We start from the raw sequence: 20,928 nt of genomic DNA, 5'->3' as shown, positions 1-20,928 counted from the left end.
GAGAGGGGACCAGCAGCCTGTCACGGCCCACCGGAGGGCACACTGCAACATAACTAAGTGCTTCAGTGCATTGTCTCTTGGTAATAAAATGTTGAAGGGGTTGTTGTGACAACTGGAAGAGCTTACGTCATGTGGCCTTAGCACAGTTCTTACTAAAATCATTTTTGTTTTCTTGTTCTGTGAGTAGAAAAAGCCTAAATCCTCTGAGACTTTGGCAATAATAAAAACATTCACAAAGCATGCTGCGTATTCAAATCATGGTACTGTACTTGATACTGAATCAAAGATTGTTCTTCTTATCAAAACCTGTTAGCTCTTCCCTGGGCTTCTAAGGGGTGGTGCTGTCACCCTTCTTCCCGTTTTGCAGATGGTGAAACTGAGGATGTCCTCTGGGAGCTGTCATATTTTGCCCCTGTTAATTCTCCTGGACTTCAGGAAGAGATGTATGTGCATGTGTTTGTTTGCAGCAGGAGGGGAGAGCTGGGCACAGAATGACAGCTCTTCCTTGTGTCTGTCTGCAGGTGAACTGCTGCCCAGCTGTGTGCTGACATGATGACAGCTAGCAAGGTGGCTGATGTGAGCAGCAGGTCTGAGAGCAGTGTCTGCAAGTCTGCTGAGAGGTGGGAGCTTTCCAGGTTTTGGTGCTGGGCTGCTTTGCTTTCATTTATTATCCCCAATAGAAAGAAAACCAAAAGAAGAAAATATTTTTTCAGCTTAACGCTACCCTTCTCTATTCACATGTTAGATCACACCCCTGTATGCCTCAGGTGGTTTCATTGCCATCTCAAGGTTGCCACATTATGTTTTTAGCATCCTGTCAGTGATAATGTCCTAGAGGCACCATGCTAAAAGAGCTCTGCCCCAGGGCAGAACCATTGTGTTGATGATACCCCAGCTGCACTTGAAATCTTCATCATGGAGACTCCTCAGACAAGCCTTACTGTCACTACCCCTAACAGGCTTTTTCTGGTGTCCACCCCTGATTTTTAGTGCACAGTCCAGCCACAGTGTCACTGCCAAGCCTTGCTCCCAGGGAAAGATCCGTGATGTTCAGAGTGCCAGTTCTTGTCCCAAGCATGAAGTTGTCACTGACACAGCCACGAGTTAAATATCTGCGAGGCTAAGGAAGAACAGCATCTGGCTCAGGTCCTCCTGCTCAGAAACCCATCCCAGACTCAATTTGCACTACAACTGAGCCTGCAATGGCTGCCAGCATTGCTTAGCTCCAGGACAAAGCACAAAGCCTGCCAGCACTCAGGGTATCCAAGCGGATGTTCTTACCAGAGTGCTTAAGCTCTGTGAGAGGCGCATTGATACATTTAGGTTGACAGCAATTTACAGAGTTGAATCTCAGTGTTAGTACTGTGGTTAAATGGGACTCATGATAAGGGCTTGCATCTCTACCTTGTGTTGTGCTAGTATTACTTTCCAAGCCCAAGCATTGCTAAGCACTGGAAAGTACTTCGGTTCAGAAGTATTTTGTGTTGGAGTAACTATTTGTCTGTCCAGCTGGAACTTTACTGTGTTGATATAATAACACAGTATTGAAAAGAAAAAAAGCACTTGGAGGTCCCCCAGACTAAAGATATTAGGGACTTTTTGATGTGGTTTGTACTCAAACAAATGAAAATGTTGAATCCCTTGCTCTGAGAATGCTGAGCCTAGTGCTTGGGTGCTATATCACATCCTCTGTGCTGAGGGAGCGTGCCTGGGTGTGTGGGAGCCCAATCCCACATGTAGCCTGGGATGGTAGAGATGTAGAAATGTAGTAATAGAAGTGCATGGCTTGTACTTTAATGTGCACTTGGGAATATTTGAATGAATCCAGACAGACCCTCTGAGGTGGATCTAGGGGAGTGTTGTCTGTGCCACATGGTGTCTGCTCTAACAGCAGTGATTTTTCTGTTTTTTGTTAAGGATCAATTTTGTATTTATTTGCAGTGGACCTGCTTAATGCCTTGAAGCTGTACAAAACCGCTGCACTTCTAAACACTTACAAAATTCTGTTGAACCTCTCATTGGTATCAGCATGTCTGTTGTACAGAAATTACTATCTGCCACCTACTTCTGCCATAGAGAAAGATTTCATTTCACTAGTCATAATGAGAGGAACATTGTGTTTTGGTTAAGACCATTTCCTTGGCATTCTCTCCCACAAGTCTGTTTCTCAGGGGCTCAGTGTGAGCATCCTGTCCTGTTACCAGATTTGTAAGTAGAATTTGTGGAGCTGATGGACTGACTAAAAGGGTGAACAATGGCAGTGAATGTCTCTTCTCTTTTTGTCTTTGGTGTATAGGATCAAACTTGCAGATAAAAACAGTACAGCAGCTGTGAAGGAATTAGGAAGACTTCTGTGTGGATCTTCAAGTGAGAGATGTTCTGAAGGTGCCTCTGTCACCCTGAGTGTAACACCTGAAGCTGAACAAGTTTCTTGCGTGGTGAAGAACCCTCTGGGAGCCTTGGAGAACTTGATGCTCGATCCAAGGCTAGACTGCTTTCAGCAGAACATGCTGAGTCCCAAAATGATCATCAGTGACCCATCTGTGGATCTGAACGTTAAAGAAAACAGTAGAGTCATCAGGAAACAAATAGGAGGTACTCAGAGTACACGGACCCCTGGAAAAATTGGCTTGAGGAATAAGTCCTTCAGCATCAAGGACAAAATTTCAGAGTGGGAAGGGAAAAAGGAAATGCAGTCTGCTCCTCGTCGGGAGGAGGAGCAAGGAACTAAAGAGGAGCACAAGATACCGTGTGTAGTTGAGAAGACAAGTGGAGAAGCAGTGACGTCTCGGAAAGTGGAGACCAAGAGACTTACGAATTGGGAGCTGGAGTGCAAAGGGGCAGGCAAAGAGAATGAGCGGAAGGCAGGAACTCCGAAAGGCATGGGACAAGGAGCACAGCGGAAAGGGGAAACAGAGAAGGATGAGGAAGTGCAGTCCAGCCTTGGAAAGTGCAAAGAAGTGAAAGGTGGGAAGTGGGAGGGCCAGAAGGAGAATCTTTCAGTGCTTAGTCAGGTCAAGAAGCTGGAGCAGGCTTTGAAGGATGGCTCAGCAGAGCTGCAGCCACAGTTGCCTGGTACTTATTACTCCCCACAGTGCTTGCAGGAGAAGGCAGCACAAGGACACGCTGCTCCAGAGGGCCATGAGAGCATATGTGGGACTGAGCTCAACAAAAGGCTTCTTCGTTTGGACTCTGAAATCAGCGAGCCAATTTTTGGGACTCTAGAAGAGGTAAGAACTTCTCATGTGAAATCCAAGGACTGCACAACAGAAAATGTGTACACAGAACCAGGGGTGCCAGAGAAGAAACCTTTCATCAACCCACTGCCAAAGCCCCGGCGGACTTTCAAACATGAGGGGGAAGAGGACTGGGTGCCAGCAGCTAGGAATAAAAGAAACTTGCCTCCTCTGCCATCCATTCCTCCCCCTCCTCTCCCCTCCTCTCCTCCTCCATCAGCTGTCAGCAGGAGGCTTTGGAGCGGGAAGCACAAGAACAACGCTGACCACAGGTAATTGGGCTGTGTTTCACAAAGGTGTTGGTCTTAATGGTGGAGTACCCCCCCCACTTCCTGTATCTCATTGGAAGAGCTGCATCTTCCTTGGTCACACGTAATCCCCAGTAAACGAGAGCCTTGCTTGCCATGATCTGCACTAAGTTACGTAAAGATGGAGCACAGCCCTGCCAAAAAGGACTTGGGGATACCGGTGGGAGGCGAGCTGGACATGAGCCAGCAACGTGCCCTTGCAGCCCAAAAATACCAGCCATATCCTGGGCTGCATCAAAAGCAGTGTGGCTAGCAGGGTGAGGGAGGTGATCCTGTCCCTTTTCTCTGCACTGGTGAGATTGCTGTGTCCAGGTTTGGAGTCTTCTGTATAGGAGAGACATAGATCTGCGGAGTGCATCCAGAGGAAGGCCACAAAAATGGTCCAGGGAATGGAACACCTCTCCTACAAGGACAGCCTGAGAGAGCTGGAGTTCAGCATGGAGAGAAGAGAAGGCTCCAGGGACACTGGAGAGTGGACTTTCAGTATCTGAAGGGGAGCTACAGGAAAGAAGGAGACAGAGTCTTTATAAGGAGCTTCTGTGTTGAGGCAAGGAGAAATGGTCTCAAATTAAAAAGGGAGGTTTAGATTGCATTTAAGGAAGAAGTTTTCACAATTAGGGTTGTGAAGCACTAGAACAGGTTGTCTAGAGAGGTAGTGGAAGCTCTGTCCTTGGAGACACTCAAGGTCAGGCTGGAGGAGCTCTGAGCAACCTGATCTAGTTGTGTCCCTGTTCATTGCAGAGAAGTTGGACTAGATGGCATTTAAAATCCCTTCCAACTCTAAGGATTCTGTGATTCTGCAGTATCTCTGAGAACTTTGAGCAGTCGGCATAACTTCATGGGGTAATTGTGAAGAGATATGTCATGGTAGATTGGGCTTTAAGGTCACTGCATTACGTTGCTTAGCCTTCGAGCCCAAGATTGAGGGGGTTGTGTTATTTTTGTGTGTTTTGTTTTGTTTCTAGCAAAAACTGTGATTGTAAAATTAATACAGCTGATCTGGAAGCAGCCCTGGGATGATAATCTCTAGACTCTTCCACAACATTTTCACTGTTAATAGTAAACTTACTCTTCTAACTGAATCTACTGTGTATGTATTTTCCTGGAACGCTTTCTTGTCTTTTATCTCTACCCTCGTGATTGTAGCACATTTTTGAGGCAAGGAGAATAGAAAACACAGCTGCATGAAATGTCACATCAGAATTCCTGTTTTGGGTGCCGGAAGGAAACTGAAACTCTCCAGGTTCATCAGTGAAGGACTCGTTAGTTTTTATCCTTTTTAGCACCCAACACTTGAGTGCTGCTATCCTCTACTGCTGAGAGACCTGATTTTGGGAGGCCCTTATGACTGGTGAGGGTGGAAACTCCTGTGCCCTAAATGGGACCTGTCATGGCCTAAGGTTCTGTGTAGTGTTGTGAGTGAATTACAAAATGCTTTCATTTGGCTGTAAAAGCTGCATCACTCTCTGTTCCTTTCCTCTCCCATCAACGTGCAGGAAGTCGTACGAGTTTGAAGACTTGCTGCAGTCGTCATCAGAGAATGGAAGGGTGGATTGGTACGCGCAGACCAAGCTGGCCCTCACACGCACTTTATCAGAGGAGAACGTCTATGAAGACATACTGGGTAGGAGCTTTGGCCAGGGAGGGATTTGACTGCGAGCACTGAATAACACAGAGGACTTGTGGTCAACAGCCCCGCGTTGGTGGTGCTGATTGAAGTTTGTTTGTTATCCACATGCAAAACAGATTTACGCAGATCATAGTTTACACGATTTAATGGCATAGTTATAAGAAAAACGTACCAAATATTTCAGAATTCATTGGCTTCAAAGATGAACCTGAGGCATGTGGGGACCAGTTTTTGCTGGTGTCTGTCCTCTGTCTTCTTTGCACCCCGTGGACGAGCTCTCACACCTCTGGTTTGTGCTTTGTTGTGAGTTTGTCACCGATGAACAGCATGGTAGATCACTGAACACAGAACATAGAATCCCTCTTGAAAAAGCCTTCATAAGTTTTTGTAGCTGTAGGCTGGGTTGTGTAAGGCTCTTGGCTGAGTTTAGCTGTGTAGGAATAGAGTAGCTGCATCAGCACTGACCATGCAGCTGTTACCTACAGAGGTGGTCTGTGCTGTTCAGCAGGGGAGGCAGCTGCACTTTCGCAGGAGCAATCAGGGCATTATTATTTTGATACTAATAAAATCTCATCGTATTTGATTAGAAGGATCTCTGAAAGGAATGCTGTTCCTTTGGGACTGTTTGCAGAAAGGGCCATGCCAAATGGAAAGCTCTTTTGTGAAGCTAAGCAGCCATTTGTCTTTATCTTCCCTCTATTTGAGGGCCAAAGATCCAGGGGATGTCTGAACAGCTGGTATTTTTTTCATGTGTGTGTTTTAGGGCGTGATGGGAGGTCTCAGAAATCACTATGTAGCTGTCACCTTGTCAGCTGGAATAACAAGGATAGCATTACCGGGTGGCTGTGTATGCAAATCCATCCATCCAAACACAAGCACACCCATGTGCCCCAAGCTTGCAGAGAACTTCAGTACCAGGCTGAAATTCCTTTCCCCTCCTGCTTTTCAGTTGCAAAGATTAGAAGAAAACAAAGTTACAGACAATTGTCAGCTAATGGGGCGTGATTTGTTTTGTTTTGTTTTTGTTTGTTTTATTGCTGCATATTTAGGCTTTGCCCAAAGTCAGTGATCTTTAATTGGTTCCTGCAATCCTGATTGGTCTTACCATGGGAGCTTGGGAAAAGAGATGGACAGGGCAACTCCAAAAAAGCCAGTTTTGTTCTTCACAAGACCACGGGTGGGCAAAGTCCACAGAATATAAACAACATGTGAAAACCACACCAGTGGAGGAGTAATGGGGACTGCTGGTAGCCCAGAGAGGTGGTGGATGCCCCATCCTTGGAAACACTCAAGGTCAGACTAGACAGGGCTCTGAGCACCCTGATCTAGCTGTAGGTGCTCCTGTTTATTGCAGGGCATTTGAACTCGATGACCTTTAAAGGTCCCTTCCAACTCAGATGATTCTATGATTCTTTGTTAACTGTGTGCATCCATGGGGCATGCAAGCACACATGCACATCCCATAGACATCTGCATGACTTTCAGCAGGGTTCAGCTGCTGCTGGGAGATCTGTTGCCCTTTCCAGAAAGTCACACAGATTCTTTTCATAAGCATCTTTCTACCTGTTTGCCATTGCTTATGTGGAATACTGGAAGCTGTACTGGGCAGATGAATATCAAGGTTTGTGTGTCAAAAAGAGGTAAAACTGGATATGTTGGCAAGCAGTTTGAGGATGAGGTTGGCAGCAGAACACAACCTCATTCTTCTTTCTCCAGTCCACCCAATATGTGACTGCTGAAATACATCCTCAGCTGTGAAGTGTGCCACTGGATTTAAAAGGTGGAACCACTTCCAGGGACCGGAGCATTAATGCAGAAAAAATGTTAGCACGGACTTACTTTGCCAGCATCACACAGATTTACCTTTTCCTTCTTGGTGAATTCAGGCCCACCACTGCAGTGTAATTATCCCAAAGCAACAGACAGAAGTCAGTGTTGAAAAGGTTTGGGTTTCTGTCCTTGTCTGAAAACTTCAGTTGCACTCCCTTCCTGGCCGGGCAGTCAGGTTAGAGCACACCAAATTGACAGATCCTGGAGCCATCCACAGCCATCCACAGCTCTTGCTCCCAGGTGCCTGCAGTATCTCTGGCCTCCAGTCTTAGCTCTCAATCAAGCATTACATGAATGCAGCAGAAAGGCAGTTGCTTTGCCCAGCTGTCCGCTGGGATTCATGAAAAGGTGCTGGTGAAAAGGGAAGTCTCATAACCAGTTGCCTGCACTCGAAGGTGCTTGGACTGAGACTTTGTCATTGTTCTTTTAGGACGCTCAGTTGAAGATACCACAACCTGCTTTTTCAGAATGGTATACTTTTCTTTGAAGATGCTTATGTTAGTGTTTTCCACACTGCTGAAGATCGGGGTGTAGGAAGTTCATTATATTTAATCTTGGGTACTTAAAACTCAAACTGGTCACATACCTCAAGAACAGGACACCTCTGGGTGGTCATTCAAGCTTAAGTTTTTGAGAGGCTCTCATGTAAGAATGGACCAGATCTTACTTCAGATGGCCTTTTTATTCCCTCCTTTTCTTTTTCTCTCTTTTTAGAGAGAGCATCCTGGCTTTGGATGGCCTGGATTAGGTGAATCCTTTCCTCTCTCTAAAGTGGGGTCTGTGGGAACTGAGGCATTCATGAATGGCAAATGTGTTCAAAAGCCTGTATTGTGTGCCAGTCATCCATGCTGCGGCACTCAGCTCAAGAGCAGTGCTGGCTCCACTTAAATGATGACTAGAGGTCTCTCTAAATGTGGGGTTGAAATGGAAAGGGGTCTCTTACGCTAGCTTTTGGCTGACAGCTTCATTCAGAAATAATTTTAAGCAGAAGACTGGAAAGATGGAACTATAATTATGATTTAATAAGACCGCTGTGCATGAGAAACTCACAGCTCCTCTGAAGAGAAGGAAATGAACTTCAGGACTTGCTGCATCTTTTCCATCTGTAGTTTCTGTGATATGTTCCTATGGCTGAATACAACAGTGTCAGGGTTTGGACACTGTCCAGTGAGCAGCTGGACTTCTGGGGCTGTGGAGAGAATGAAGCAATGGCAGGAATGCTTGAGAACAGGTCTTTATGTCTGATGTGGGAGGTGAGAGAAGTCCAGCAGATCCCCAAACAGATTTTTATGGCAGACCTCAAGGATTTTCTGCACTTACAGTCTCTTGTTTGTGGCTTTTTACTGCAGATCCACCATCTAAGGAAAACCCTTATGAAGACATTGAGACCAACAGCCGCTGTTTGGGGAAGAAATGTGTCCTGACCTTCCCAGCATCCCCCACTTCTTCAGTACCTGGGACTCCCACTAAGGTACTTTGTTTCAGGTGGCCACCTCTCTTGCTCCAGAGGTCTTTGGCTGAAATCTTGTTTCTGTGTGGAATGGTGGAGTCTTGCCTCTGACTTTTATAGTAGGATTTGCTGCCTTTTTGTCTTTACCACTGATAAGAGTATGATGTAATAGAAAAGGATGTGTTGCCCTTCAGCAAAGTAAAAGCAACATGCCTTCACACAAGTGTTTTTTTGGCTTTCATTTTTTTTCACACCTGGGCTCCTTCCCCTGGTACTTTACATCTGCCATGCACTAAGGAGCAATTGGCCTGAAAAGGACTGAATAATTTGTTGTTACACTGAAATTTTATACAGCTGCAATCCAAGACTGATGTAATAAAAGGATGGGAAGAAATCCTCTTCTCAATCCGATTTGTATACAAATGTGTGTCCCCAGAAATTTTTTTCTGTGTCACTGTCCTCTGAGCGATTTTGCAACTGTGCAGCTAGAAAAGAGCAACAGTTTGTGTATGCAAAGAGTACAGCAGTGACAGCTTGTGACTTCAGCCCCTCACCTCTGGGAACCTGTCTCCACATTGTTAATGAATTCAGAGTGACAGTGAACTAAGATCTCTGCTTTCCTCAGGACAAATGAGTTCAGGAGCAACAGATACAAAATGGGAATCCAGAAATGGGCATGTTCATATCATGAGGTTGTTTGGATTTGGGAATTATCTCTGAATCCATAGAAAAATCCCAATACATTTTCTAGTGAGTGTTGTACCTTACTGGCAGAAGGGCTACATTGGCAGGGATGGGAGTGAAAATGATCTGCTGTGTCTTTGCCTTATACCTGTACTGGGACGAAAGTTCAGTACTAAATTTGTTCCAGATACTAAACAATGAGAGAAGAATCTAGTACAGGAAAGCTCCTCCTTCCCTCCTTCACACAGTGTGTTTTAGTGCTTGGGTAATCAAGCCCTGTGGTTGTCTTGGCTCTGTGTCTGTGGACAGTATGAGTCTGTTCATGCTGATGCCAAGATACCTCTGCAGACTTTTCCTTTGGGATGCCACTTCTGATCTCTGCTTGATGGGATGGGTTGCTGGTAACCAATGCAATACTAGTCCTGGGCTTAGGGAGCCCATCCTAAAAGGATGTCCCTGCTAGCAGCACAGCTTACAGACAGATGCCACTTTTCTCCTTGACAGTGAAACCAAACGGAGAGGCAAAGTATGAGTCTGCACATCATGCTCAGAACTCATCGAGGCCAGTCCTGAGCTGGATTGAGTGCTTCCTGTTGCCTATTTAGATTGTCCAAGCCTGGAACAGAAGGGGCAGCCTGATGGCAGAAATAATGTTGGCAACAACTGGGTACATTGCAGCTAGTAGGGATATAACCCTTCAGCCCCGACTGAAGGTTTTTCCCAAGCTCTCCAAGTTGCAGCTATTATTGGCTATTTGTTAGCCAACATTTTGAGAAGTCAGTGCAGCATTTCTGGATGTGCTCCTCTTTTCCAACCAGCTTAACCAGCAACTGAAATTTTCCTTGATAACTTAATGCTTCCAAATGAAAATTGTCCTGCAGTTATGAATCCATTCTCGTTGTACTAGTTAGTTCTAGAGCAACATGAGTCTGTACATGAGTGTTTGGAATGAAGTTATTTTCTGTCAGACAGCTTTGCAATCGCTTGTGTACCTATTTCCCACCCATACTGTGTAAGTGGTGCTGCAGTGTTACTCAGGAATGTCTTTCACCCTAAATATGTTTCCCAGCAGGACAGTTACTGAAGAACTGAATGGAAGTAATTATGTTGCACTATGATGCTTTGACATCCCAAAGCTGTGATTTGCATCAGTCAGAGCAGAAGTATTGCTGCTCTCTTGGCAATGATCTGGCTTGCAACTGCAGTATGAATCACACTGGAGAGCGTGCCCAGGATGGAGTCTGGACAGATTTCAGTAGTGGTTTATATCACCAGTGCAGGATGAGATTGCTCAGTGCAAAGATTCTTCCAAGAGTCATTTTCATGTGTGACTTCTCTGTGGGTGGTATGCCTTTTTGTGAGTGTTCTGCAAACCATTCAGAGACACCTGAGCTAGCCTGAATGAATGTGTCAGTCTGGCTAGTAAGTCTGCTGGGTATATTTGTTGAAATAGACAGACCATTATGCTACCTCAGATAGTGCTGGACTGACTTGATGAGAATAAGCTTAGGTTCCTCTTACCTTCACTTCCCAGTTCCATGTTGGGGTAACCTTTGATATATACAATGCCTGAAAAAAGCATGACTTAAACTTACCATAACCACTAGGAAATTAGAAGACAAAAAAGAGTTCTTACTGAGCATTCTTTCTCGTGAGAATTAGTTTGTTCTCCTTTATCTGGAGCTGAGCTTTCTGCTTTTCTGTGCTGTTTTTGGTCAGGGACTTTAAACTTCAGTATGGTACTGGAATATCTACTGCTACGCTCCCACTGAACTTGCTGCTGGGTTTAGGGGGAAACCAATTTCCCTAATTGTCCATCAGGACTCTTCTTGCATCATCCTCTGAAATATTTAATTCTCTGTCCTGACAGAGACAGAATATTCAGCCACACTGGCCATGCTTTTCATCTAGCCTCGCTACTCCTCTCTTCCTCCTGGCCATCTGCTCCTTAGCCCATACGCTTGTGGCTGTCCTGTTTACCAGCCTCTGGATTGCACACTAGAGTAAGGTTTCTTGACCAAGTTCTGAGACTGTGTTATGTTCTGGAATGAACATGGGATGATTAAATTGCTGTCCAGATAGTCATGGCCTAGCCTAGCAGCTGGACGAATTCCTTGTGTGTGCAGGAACCTCTGAGCATTCTCAGAAGTTAGACAATTCTGGCAACTGAGTGGTGTGGACTCCCCACAGGATTTACTACTGTGACATTGTTAGCAATGAAGCAAAGGTACATGACGTGCCGTGTTCAGTCATTCCTCCTCTTCTGTTTCCAGTTGCTTTCCAAGCCCACTTTTTTTAGACAAAACTCAGAGCGGCGGAGTTTCAAACTGCCAGAAATAAGGAAACTGAGCCGTGATGGAACCGGGTCACCATCCAAAATCAGCCCTCCTTCAACTCCCAGCAGTCCAGATGACACCTTCTTCTCCTTGGGAGATCCTCAGAATGGCAAGAGGAGAAGGAAGATTCCCAAGGTAAATCTTGGTCTTTCTCTCTTTTGCTAGTTTCTTCACGCTGGAATGCAAGTATGAAAGAGTTTTCTTCAGTTTCCAGTGTGATACCCCTGCATTACAGCCATTGTCCTTGCAGTTGATTTGACTTGTGTTTAATTTCTTTTCTGCCTGAAGGGGAAGGTGTACAAACATCTCTGCAAGTTTTGAAGAATATATTTTTTCATCTTGCCAAATCATGAGATACGTGAAAATCTGGCATTTGATTGTGATGAAGGGCATTTTCTGGAGTGACATCTCCTAGTTTGTCTTTGCGTACAGCATGACTCTGTTTCAATCTGATTTTGTTTCAGAACTGTCAGGAATTGTATTCAATCTAAACGAGGCTTGGCAGCAGGCCTTCTTTTGAATATTCCAAAAGCACAGTTATAAAAACAAAGTTGTGTGTCATAGTCTTTGCAGGACAAGCAGAGACTACCAGCGTCTACGTGTGGTGATTTTTTTCCTGAACCCATAGTTTTCATGCTGGGGAAAAAGGGACATGTTTGTTTATCCTATTTGTTTCCTGGTTGCCAGATCTGTATCCATATTTGCACGTATGAATTTTGAGTTACTCTGTAGGTTACTGTGCAAGGCAGATGCTGATAGCCACTGATTCTGGGGCATCCAGTGAAGTGTTACAGTACAGCCAGGACTGGGAAGTGAAACACTTTTCCTGAAATTCTAACATTCTTTCTTGCCTGGGGAGGAAAATAACCTTTTGTTTGTTTGTTTGTTTGTGTTTTTGATGAGCAGCTTGTGTTGAAAATCAATGCCATTTATGAGGCACGGAGGGGAAAGAAACGTGTCAAGAGATTATCGCAATCTACAGAGAGCAATTCAGGAAAAGGTAAAGGAACTTTGACTCCTTACATATTTAAGACTTTTTGAGAACTTGCCATTGAGTTTAGGCTGACTTGATGTGTCATGTGATGTTTTTTTAATGCTTCTTCCAGTCCTTGCTGGGACTTCCACCCCTTCTTTTGGAAAGATAAAGATTGTTCTGCTGCCCGGGGGCCTTTAATGACAAGGCACTCTTTTGTTTTCTTCTGCTTCTTTTCATGGCTTTATGTGATAACCTCCTAGGTCATACCAGAAATGTTTCCACTTTTTGCTATTTATTTCTGAAACTGGCAATAAGCTTTGGAGAAGGATTTTCTGTCCAAAGAGTCTTGATTTGTTGAGATCAAAATATTTTGTGGGAATGTGTCACTTTAATGAACTGTGCAATAGAAGATAGTGGATGTTGAAGCAGTTCTGCTTTTTCCAACATTCCAGTAAGTAAATAGACTCAGTTGGGAATCACGGTTTCTAGATTCTGAACCGTAGAACCATCTCCATTATCTCAAGACTGAGATTTTCAGCCTCTCACTGTCAATCAGTAGCTCACCACAATTGTTCAGGTACTCCAAAGCAATTACTTTTAAACATCTAATCTCTGCAAAACTATAAATTATATCATTCCAGCACAGTTTTTTTTTTTTTTAACACTGTAATTTCTAATAAAAGGTGGCTTACAACTTTGTTTCTTTCCCACAATTACTTGTTACTGCTTATCCTGTCCTATTTATAAAGTGGATGAGTGTGTGTGTTTAGGTGAACTTCAAGGGAAGCATCCCAGACTGGTCTTTCCACTTGTTTTTATACTCTTCTCTGAAGCACCAACACAAACAGGCTGTAGGACAATACAGGCCTTGAGTCTCATTCATTCTGGCAATTGTTGGGTTTTTTGTTTATTTCTACCGTTTATCCCACATGCTACTGCATATTAATCAGTGTTTTGCCCTTGTATCATGCTTATATGAACATGGATGGAAAGACTGTTCTGGCATTTTATTCTTTATGTAACTCTAATGGCTGTGCAAAATGGATTTTGTTGCTTTTTTTTTTGGTTCCCCAGATGAATGAATGGGAAAATACTGAAGGCGGTGAGTTAAGCATGTGTATGTGTGTCCCTGAAAAGTTAGAGGCACTTGAGATTTGTGCTGTCTTCCCCCTGAGGTTGTTAGATCCAGCTTTCTCGTGTCAGTGATAGGAAATGCACTGTTATAAATAGGCTTCACTTACTTTGTCTTCCCCTTTCTTATTTCCTAGTTACAGATGAAAATAGTGAATCAGACAGTGATACCGAAGAGAAGCTGAAAGGTAAGGCAAATGTGTGAAGAGAACAAATGCCTTCTGATAAGCTCTCCTCTGCATTCTTAGGTCAAGATCTTTCCTCTGTGTTCCAGCTTTGGAGAAAGAGCTTCTTTCTACTCAGAACACAGTAAGAGAACAAAGATCTGAAAACTGCAGGAGAAAACAAAAGAGTAAAGGGCTATAGAAGTCCAGAATAAATGTCTGTTCCAATTTGCTTCAAAGCTCTTTGCACTATCATAGCAGATGGTTTATATGCTGTGGAAATAAAATGAGGTTTTTCTAAGTGCACAGGCATCAACGTGTGAACAAGCTGACAGAGGCAGTATTGCAGTGGGACAGAGTGTTCAGTAGCCCCACTGCAAATTGATTAAGGGAGAAAACCCACTGGCCAGACTGGCTAGCTAGGAAAGTGGAATTGCACTATGTGATTTATTGCTGTAAGTAAACTCTTCTGCATCGGCTACATTGGGGTTAAGTGCTGCATTCCTTGTTTCACTGCAGTAGAGCTTGTATATTGTGTACTGGTCTCCATAATGCTTTTGAATCTTCTTGCACTATAATTAGCCTTGTAACGTGCTGGTAGCATTACATTCTCTTGGGAATTTATGAAGCAAATTAAAAATCCTGATGGAGTTGGAATGCAAAACTGAATTTCGTTCAGGATCCAAAGTTTCCTGATTTACACACACACCTAATTGAGGTAACAGATCAGTTCTTAATCTGAAAAGGGGGATAAGCAGCAGTTCTCACTCCATGTCAGCTGTAGTGTCTTTGCTTAGGAGAGCTCATCCTTTCCCTCTTTCAGTTTGTTAGAACAGAAACCTCAGTCCGAGAGGGTTGGACTTGGCTGTGATCACCACTCCTTTCTTTTCAAATTTGTAGGCTGTGCTTAACAGACCAAACACACCAGCCACTTACCACTGCTTAGTAAGTCCCTGTACGTCAGCTGAGACCCAGTAAATCATCAGGCAGCGGTTGTGAGACTGCACATCACAGCCATAAGTACCGACCCTTGGGAAGGAAAAACATATAAAGACAAGCTCTGCCACGATGACAGCAGTACAATCCCCGTATCTTTAGTAGGTTGCACAGAATATAAACAATGCAGAGCCTAAGTGAGCTTTTCAGAAGCACTCAGCATTGCTGTGGCAGTGCTTGTTTTGAAGTCCCTGGTAAAAGAGAGACCATTTCTGAAAGCTTTTGAAGAGTTACAGCCTTAAAGCAAATCACATAACAGCTGATGAGAGAAAGGAGTCGGAGCCATCTTTCCGTGCTGTAACTGTCCGGGGACTGTGTCACTCTCTGATTTAAGAGGCACCTCAAGATTGCTTTGAGTTGTATTGTCTGGAATAGTCCATGAGCGGCACAGCTTTACCAGACAAAAGGTCAGGAGTCTGGACTGAATATACACTCTCTCCCAAGCAGATGTGCTGTGTATGTGGGGTTTCTGCAGTATCCCTATGGTCATTGTTTCTGTAAAAAATGTTGCTTTACCACCCACATTAGCAAAAAGCACATGTGTGAGAATGTGCTGGAGCCTCTGGTTGTAGTTAATTCTTTCTTTCTTTTGTAGTAGGACTAAAGGAGACTCACGGAGATTTAATTTGGATACAACTGTAAAATGAAGCAGGGGGACGGTCTTAGGGAATCTCATCTGGTCTCTTCTCAGCAGGCAGCTTTTCATTACTTTCTATGCTGGAATGTTTATTGTCCCACAGCTCAGATGTGTTGCAGTTACGGCTTGCTTGGCTGTTTCTCTTGTTTTCCCATTGTCTTGGGAGAACTTGTAGAAATGCGGTCCTGAGAGATCAGGCAGAGATGAGCCAGCCCTTTTCATTTGCACTTCCCTTGTTTTTGCTGTTGGCTTGCAGCCCAGCCCATGTTACCAAACCTGGGAGTGCCAAGCATTGCTGAGCCAGTGGAGCCATAGCCGTAGCCTGATCCAAGTACCGTGGAGGTTGCTACCCACAGTTTTTGTAGAGTCGTATCATAGAATCATAGAATGGCCTGGCTTGAAAAGGACCTTAAAAATCATCTAGTTTCAACCCCCCTGCTATGTGCAAGGTCACCAACCACCAGACTAGGCTGCCCAGAGCCACATCCAGCCTGGCCTTGAATGTCTCCAGGGCTTTCTGAGCCATCTGACAGTGCATACATGAGTGTGAGGAGGAGTGCCCAGGTATTACTGTTACACTGTTTCCTATGTAGATCTCAGTTTGGGTTGTCTTCAGCTGTAAAACGGTCTGTGAAATACTTCTGCTGCCAGAGATCTTCTATGTGATGGTACTAACAAGATTATGTCCCCATCCCTGCCAGTATTCATAGGGACTTCCACAAGGTTCCCTCCTCTTGCTCAGCTGCTAACAAAATAAATGCAGTGAGGCAGTTTTAAGTCTGCAAAGTACTGTTGGTGCTCTGTGCAAAGCACTAGACAAAATGACAGTCTCTACTCTTCATTGTCGTAGCTCACAGCCAGCGCCTTGTCCACGTGAAATCTCGCCTGAAGCAAACGCCGCGGTATCAAACCTTGGAACGGGACTTGATTGAGTATCAAGAGAGGCAGCTGTTTGAGTACTTCGTCGTGGTGTCACTGCACAAGAAGCAGGCTGGAGCTGCCTACGTCCCTGAGGTTACCCAGCAGTTCCCTCTGAAGGTGTGGTGCCTGTCAGGAAGCTCTGGGTAGCGTGTCTCAGAGTGCATGGTGCACCACACAGCTGGAGAACCACAGCATTTCTGTTGGTCACATGTTGAATTAGTAACCCCTCTGCTGTGGCACTGTAACATGGAAGGTAGAGGGGCTGCAGTAGCCTCTTGAGAATTGTCATGACATTCAACATGCTGTTGAAAGAGCTGCTGAGTCAGATCTTTTGCTGCTTTTGGCTATGACTTTCATGTAGCTATTACTTTCTCCTCATTTTATTTTTTTCTTTAAGGAAGAATGATGCTTGGGAGATGATCTGTTCTTAAAGGGAAGGCACATATTTTGCCAGTAGTCTAGCTGAAAATACAGAATGAGAAATAAGAAAAACAGAGAGCCGGTGTGACAGCATGTTTGTAAAGATGATATACCCAGAGTTTCCCTAGACTTTATGTATCTGGTCCCTTGCTGGAACACGTGTCCCAGATTGAAGTCACAGTTGAGCAGGAGCAGGTGCTGCAGACACAGAACTTGGTGGAATTGAGGGTACAGAGTTACTTTAAGATATCTAAAGATTAGGTGAGCCAGAATCACAGAAATTTTAATATCTTCCAGGCAGAAGCTTAGCCTCTGTCATCACCTCTTCATTTGTCACAGGAAAAATATTTGAAGTCATTCCATCCCCACATGACTAATTGGAAACATTCTTTCTCTCTGTTCTCAACTAGCTTGAGCGCTCATTCAAATTCATGCGCGAGGCAGAAGATCAGTTGAAAGCTATTCCCCAGTTTTGCTTTCCTGATGCAAAGGACTGGGCCCCCATCCATCAGTTTGCCAGGTAAAAGTACTGTACTTTGTATCCTGACTCATGAGAAATGGATTTATGTATTGAGCTAATTAAATGTGAGAGCCGTTGTGGTAGAAGGTTTGGCAGAGCCCTGAGAGGGCGTATTGGAAATGCAAAAAGATTGTGGGTTGAGTGAATTCATCTCTATGTCAGAGAGTTTCTGTGTGGGTGATGAGTACCTTCTTATTCTGGTTTCTCTTTCTGCAGTGAGACATTCTCATTTGTCCTGACCGGGGAAGATGGAAGCAGGCGTTTTGGATACTGTAGGAGGCTGCTGGTAATTATCTCTTCTTTTTCATCTAGCAGAACAGATGCAGCCTTCTCTGGAGCTGATACCACTGTCACCTGTTGTGGAAAGTAGAAAGCTGCTGCCCTTCTCTTTCGTATGGAAAGGGCGGCAGCAGAACAACTTCGTTCTATTCTGCTCTTCTCAGTGCCAAGGTCTCTCACTAAATGTCATTCTCCACTCCAGACGTAGTACTTTTGTCTTTTCCTTGCACCAATGCGTAACACTATGATCATAGACTGTTTTTTTTTTTTACCACTAAACTGAAGACAGAGTTTCTCTCCCTTAGGTTTAGATAGCTAGTGAACAGTTGTCTAGAACAGTACTGGTCCTGCAGGCTGAGATGTCCCTGTGGAACAGCTTACCTTGTGTTGATCACTTAAGTAGGTCTGGATCATACCATGGATGTGCCCATTTCTCCCCTGTTTATAATTTATAGACTGCCATTGTTTAGAGCCAGACTTAAGATATTGTCATCCGCAGCACTCTGTCAAATGTGCTGGTTTCTGAGCCAGTCAGTGAGCTGCAGAACTAAGAGACCAGGTGCTCTGTCTCTGAAGTAGCTATGACTCTGATGTTTTCTTCTCGTTTTCTGTGTGTGTGTATTTGTGTTTGTCTTGAAAGCCCAGTGGGAAAGGGAAGCGCCTCCCAGAAGTTTACTGCATTGTGAGTCGCCTTGGATGCTTCAATCTCTTTTCTAAGGTGAGTGGGGAATTTTTGCAGTAGGGCAAGAGGGACCCAAAAATGACGTCCATGCCAAAAGAATGGAAATCAGGGAAGCTGATGGCTGGAGAAACACTAAAAATGGTGTTGGCAAGGCAACTGCATGCTAATTTCAGAACCTGTTAAATACAATTAAATTCAATGCAGTTTAAAGGAAAAATAATTTGTCAGCTGTTGCCTTGTTTGTACAGCACAGCTACCAGAACATGAGCACTTAACTTCCTGGAGTCCTGACTCTGAAGGTCATAGGAAGTTTGGGCGTTGTGAGCCTTCCATTGACCTTGCTGGAGTTGGATTTCTCTTGCTGAGGAAGACAAAAGGCTTTCAATCCCATGTTACCTTCTTCCTTAGTTGAGTTGAGGCTCTGTGTCAGTGTTGGGCTAAGAATATAATGTAAATTTCTGCTGCACTCCATTCCACTGTTGCCTTCTTCCTATTTTACATTGGGTTTTTTTTGTGGTTTCTTGGTTTGATTCCAGATCTTGGATGAGGTCGAGAAGAGACGAGGCATTTCTCCAGCCTTAGTGCAGCCTCTTATGAGGAGCGTCATGGAGGCACCTTTCCCAGCTTTGGGCCGGACAATTACAGTCAAGAACTTCTTGCCAGGCTCAGGAACAGAGGTAAAAACACCAGCCTAAAGGGAAGGAGAGTTGGGCCAGCAAATGGCGGCTGAAAGTTGGGACCAGAGATGCTCTTGAATGGCAGATTGTCTGGCAGCTTTGTGGGAGGAAACAAAGGAGTAAGACTGCAGACTGGAGAGGGTGACATGGAGAGTTTTCCAATGGTTTCAGAATAGAAAAGGAAATTGTGGTAAAACTGAACGTGTGGATATATCAGCAAGGTGGTGAAATGAAGCAAGGCATTGGCCCTGAGGCCAAGTGGCACAGACTGGCAGATTCCATGCTGCAAAGTGTATACATTTGGGTCTGCTCAAGACTCCCCATATGCTTAATTTCTTGATCAATAGCTTGTGCTCCAGCATCCTTGGCAACCCTGTCCATGGCAGGGGCACTGAACTAGATGATCTTTAAGGTCCTTTCTGACCTAAGCCATTCTGTGATCCTTAATGCAGAATCACTATTGGTGTAGGACAGAATAGGAAGTTCCAGTAAAAAGTATCTGAAATTACACAAGGACAATGCTACAGCCTTTGAAAACAGCATTTTCACAGCATGGAGATGAGGGTACATTTTGTATCTCCCACAACGTGATGTTGTTAAGGGAAGGGTTTTAAAGAGTTTAGAGATCTGAGGGATTGCATTGAAGGACTGTGGGCAGATGGAGGTAGCTAAACTGAATCTGATCTTGGCCATGCTTCCTGTTAGGCCCTAAATATGAGCAACAGGAAAGAGAGCTAGTTGATGAAGGTCCTGTCTAAGGGGTAACATTCCCAGTACAGAGTGTCAGCAGTCTCCTTAAGCAAACAAAAACAGCTGGCTCTAGTTTATCTAGCAATATAAGTATACTTGTCGCTAAAATCTAATGTGAAGAACAGTAAACCACACAAGGATCAAAATGGAAATAAACAAAGGCTAAAATGAGTTGTGGCCTGCAGAGGACATAAAAGAAAAGATGGGTATCTGCAAACAGGGAAATGAGTGAAACTTGCTTCCTCACAGTTGTTCTTCTGTGTGCATGAAGCAGTTTCCATGCCATCTATCCTGTCAGTGTATAAGTGCCATGCACAGGGAAACTATTGCAAAGCAGGATGTGTACAGGCTGTGCTCTGCACTGCCCCTCTTTCTCATCAGGGATGCTGTGCTGTATGCATGCAACTCCCCTCTGTAGGCGGCTTATTTTTCTGCAGACGTGCAGAATTTAGTTGTCTTTGGGACCCCTGCTCACTGAAATGGGAAACTGGCCAGCTGGGAATTCAGAAGTTATTGCAAACGGAAGGAACCAAGTGGGAGCATGACTACTAGGAATCTAATTTCCTTTGAAACACAGGCAAATAAGAGAGGATCTGTGAATACAGTGGAAGGACAAGAGAAATGGAGAAATACTGAATGCTAATTCTGGATTCATTTCTCCTTCTTAATATGAGAAAGCCTTTAATGTTTGGCAAGTGAAGACATACTGTCGTATTCTATGTGGTTTTTTATGCTTCATTCTTCAGAAGGAATACATTAAGGTTGGAAAAGACCACTAAGATGACCCAGTCCAACCACCAGCCATCCCCACCATGCCCACTGCCCACGTCCCTCAGTGCCACATCCACACGGCTCCTGAACACCTCCAGGATGGTGACTGCACCACTTCTCTGAGCAGCCTGTGCCACTGCAGCATCGCTCTTGCTGAGCAGAAATGTTTCCTGATATCCAACCTGAACGTCCTCTGGTGCATACTGAGGCCGTTCCCTCTCACCCTGTCACTGTTATGTGGAAGAAGAGGCTGACCCCCAGCTCACCACAACCTCCTTTCAGGTCACTGTAGAGAGCAATGAGGTCTCTCCTGAGCTTCCTCTTCTCCAGACTGAACAACCCCAGTTCCCTCAGGCACTCCCCATCAGACTTGTGTTCCACACTCCTCACAGCTCCGTTGCCCTTCTCTGGACACACTGCAGGGCCCCAATGTCTTTCTTGTGGTGATGGGCCCAGGAAGATTATTTACAATCACATAGTTAATGCTGTTAATAATAATGAAAGGTTGGTGGTGCAGGGCAGAATAGGAG

The 20,928-nt window shown here is 44.5% G+C and overlaps 1 protein-coding gene across 4 annotated transcripts in view; it reads left to right on the top strand.

Annotated features, from left to right (window-relative positions):
• The window catches only part of DENND2A (DENN domain containing 2A), a 56,643-nt gene that overhangs the window by 18,775 nt on the left and 16,940 nt on the right, over positions 1-20,928 (top strand). For 2 of the 4 annotated variants that reach the window (XM_042889891.1, XM_042889892.1), the window contains exons 2-13: positions 522-635; positions 2,297-3,508; positions 5,041-5,168; positions 8,354-8,475; positions 11,412-11,609; positions 12,381-12,474; positions 13,719-13,769; positions 16,229-16,416; positions 17,130-17,239; positions 17,456-17,525; positions 18,159-18,236; positions 18,737-18,877. In XM_042889891.1, the coding sequence (XP_042745825.1) occupies positions 550-635; positions 2,297-3,508; positions 5,041-5,168; positions 8,354-8,475; positions 11,412-11,609; positions 12,381-12,474; positions 13,719-13,769; positions 16,229-16,416; positions 17,130-17,239; positions 17,456-17,525; positions 18,159-18,236; positions 18,737-18,877 (2,478 nt within the window). In that variant the 5' untranslated portion in view covers positions 522-549. Of the gene's footprint in view, positions 1-521; positions 636-2,296; positions 3,509-5,040; positions 5,169-8,353; positions 8,476-11,411; positions 11,610-12,380; positions 12,475-13,718; positions 13,770-16,228; positions 16,417-17,129; positions 17,240-17,455; positions 17,526-18,158; positions 18,237-18,736; positions 18,878-20,928 lie in introns of those variants that run through there. The other 2 variants (XM_042889893.1, XM_042889894.1) reach the window with 2 other exon arrangements.

The sequence above is a fragment of the Lagopus leucura genome, unplaced genomic scaffold (assembly GCF_019238085.1).
Source record: "Lagopus leucura isolate 7727_CA_CO unplaced genomic scaffold, USGS_WTPT01 Super-Scaffold_100159, whole genome shotgun sequence".
Taxonomy (NCBI): domain Eukaryota; kingdom Metazoa; phylum Chordata; class Aves; order Galliformes; family Phasianidae; genus Lagopus; species Lagopus leucura.
This window is presented reverse-complemented; position numbering and strand designations above follow the sequence as displayed.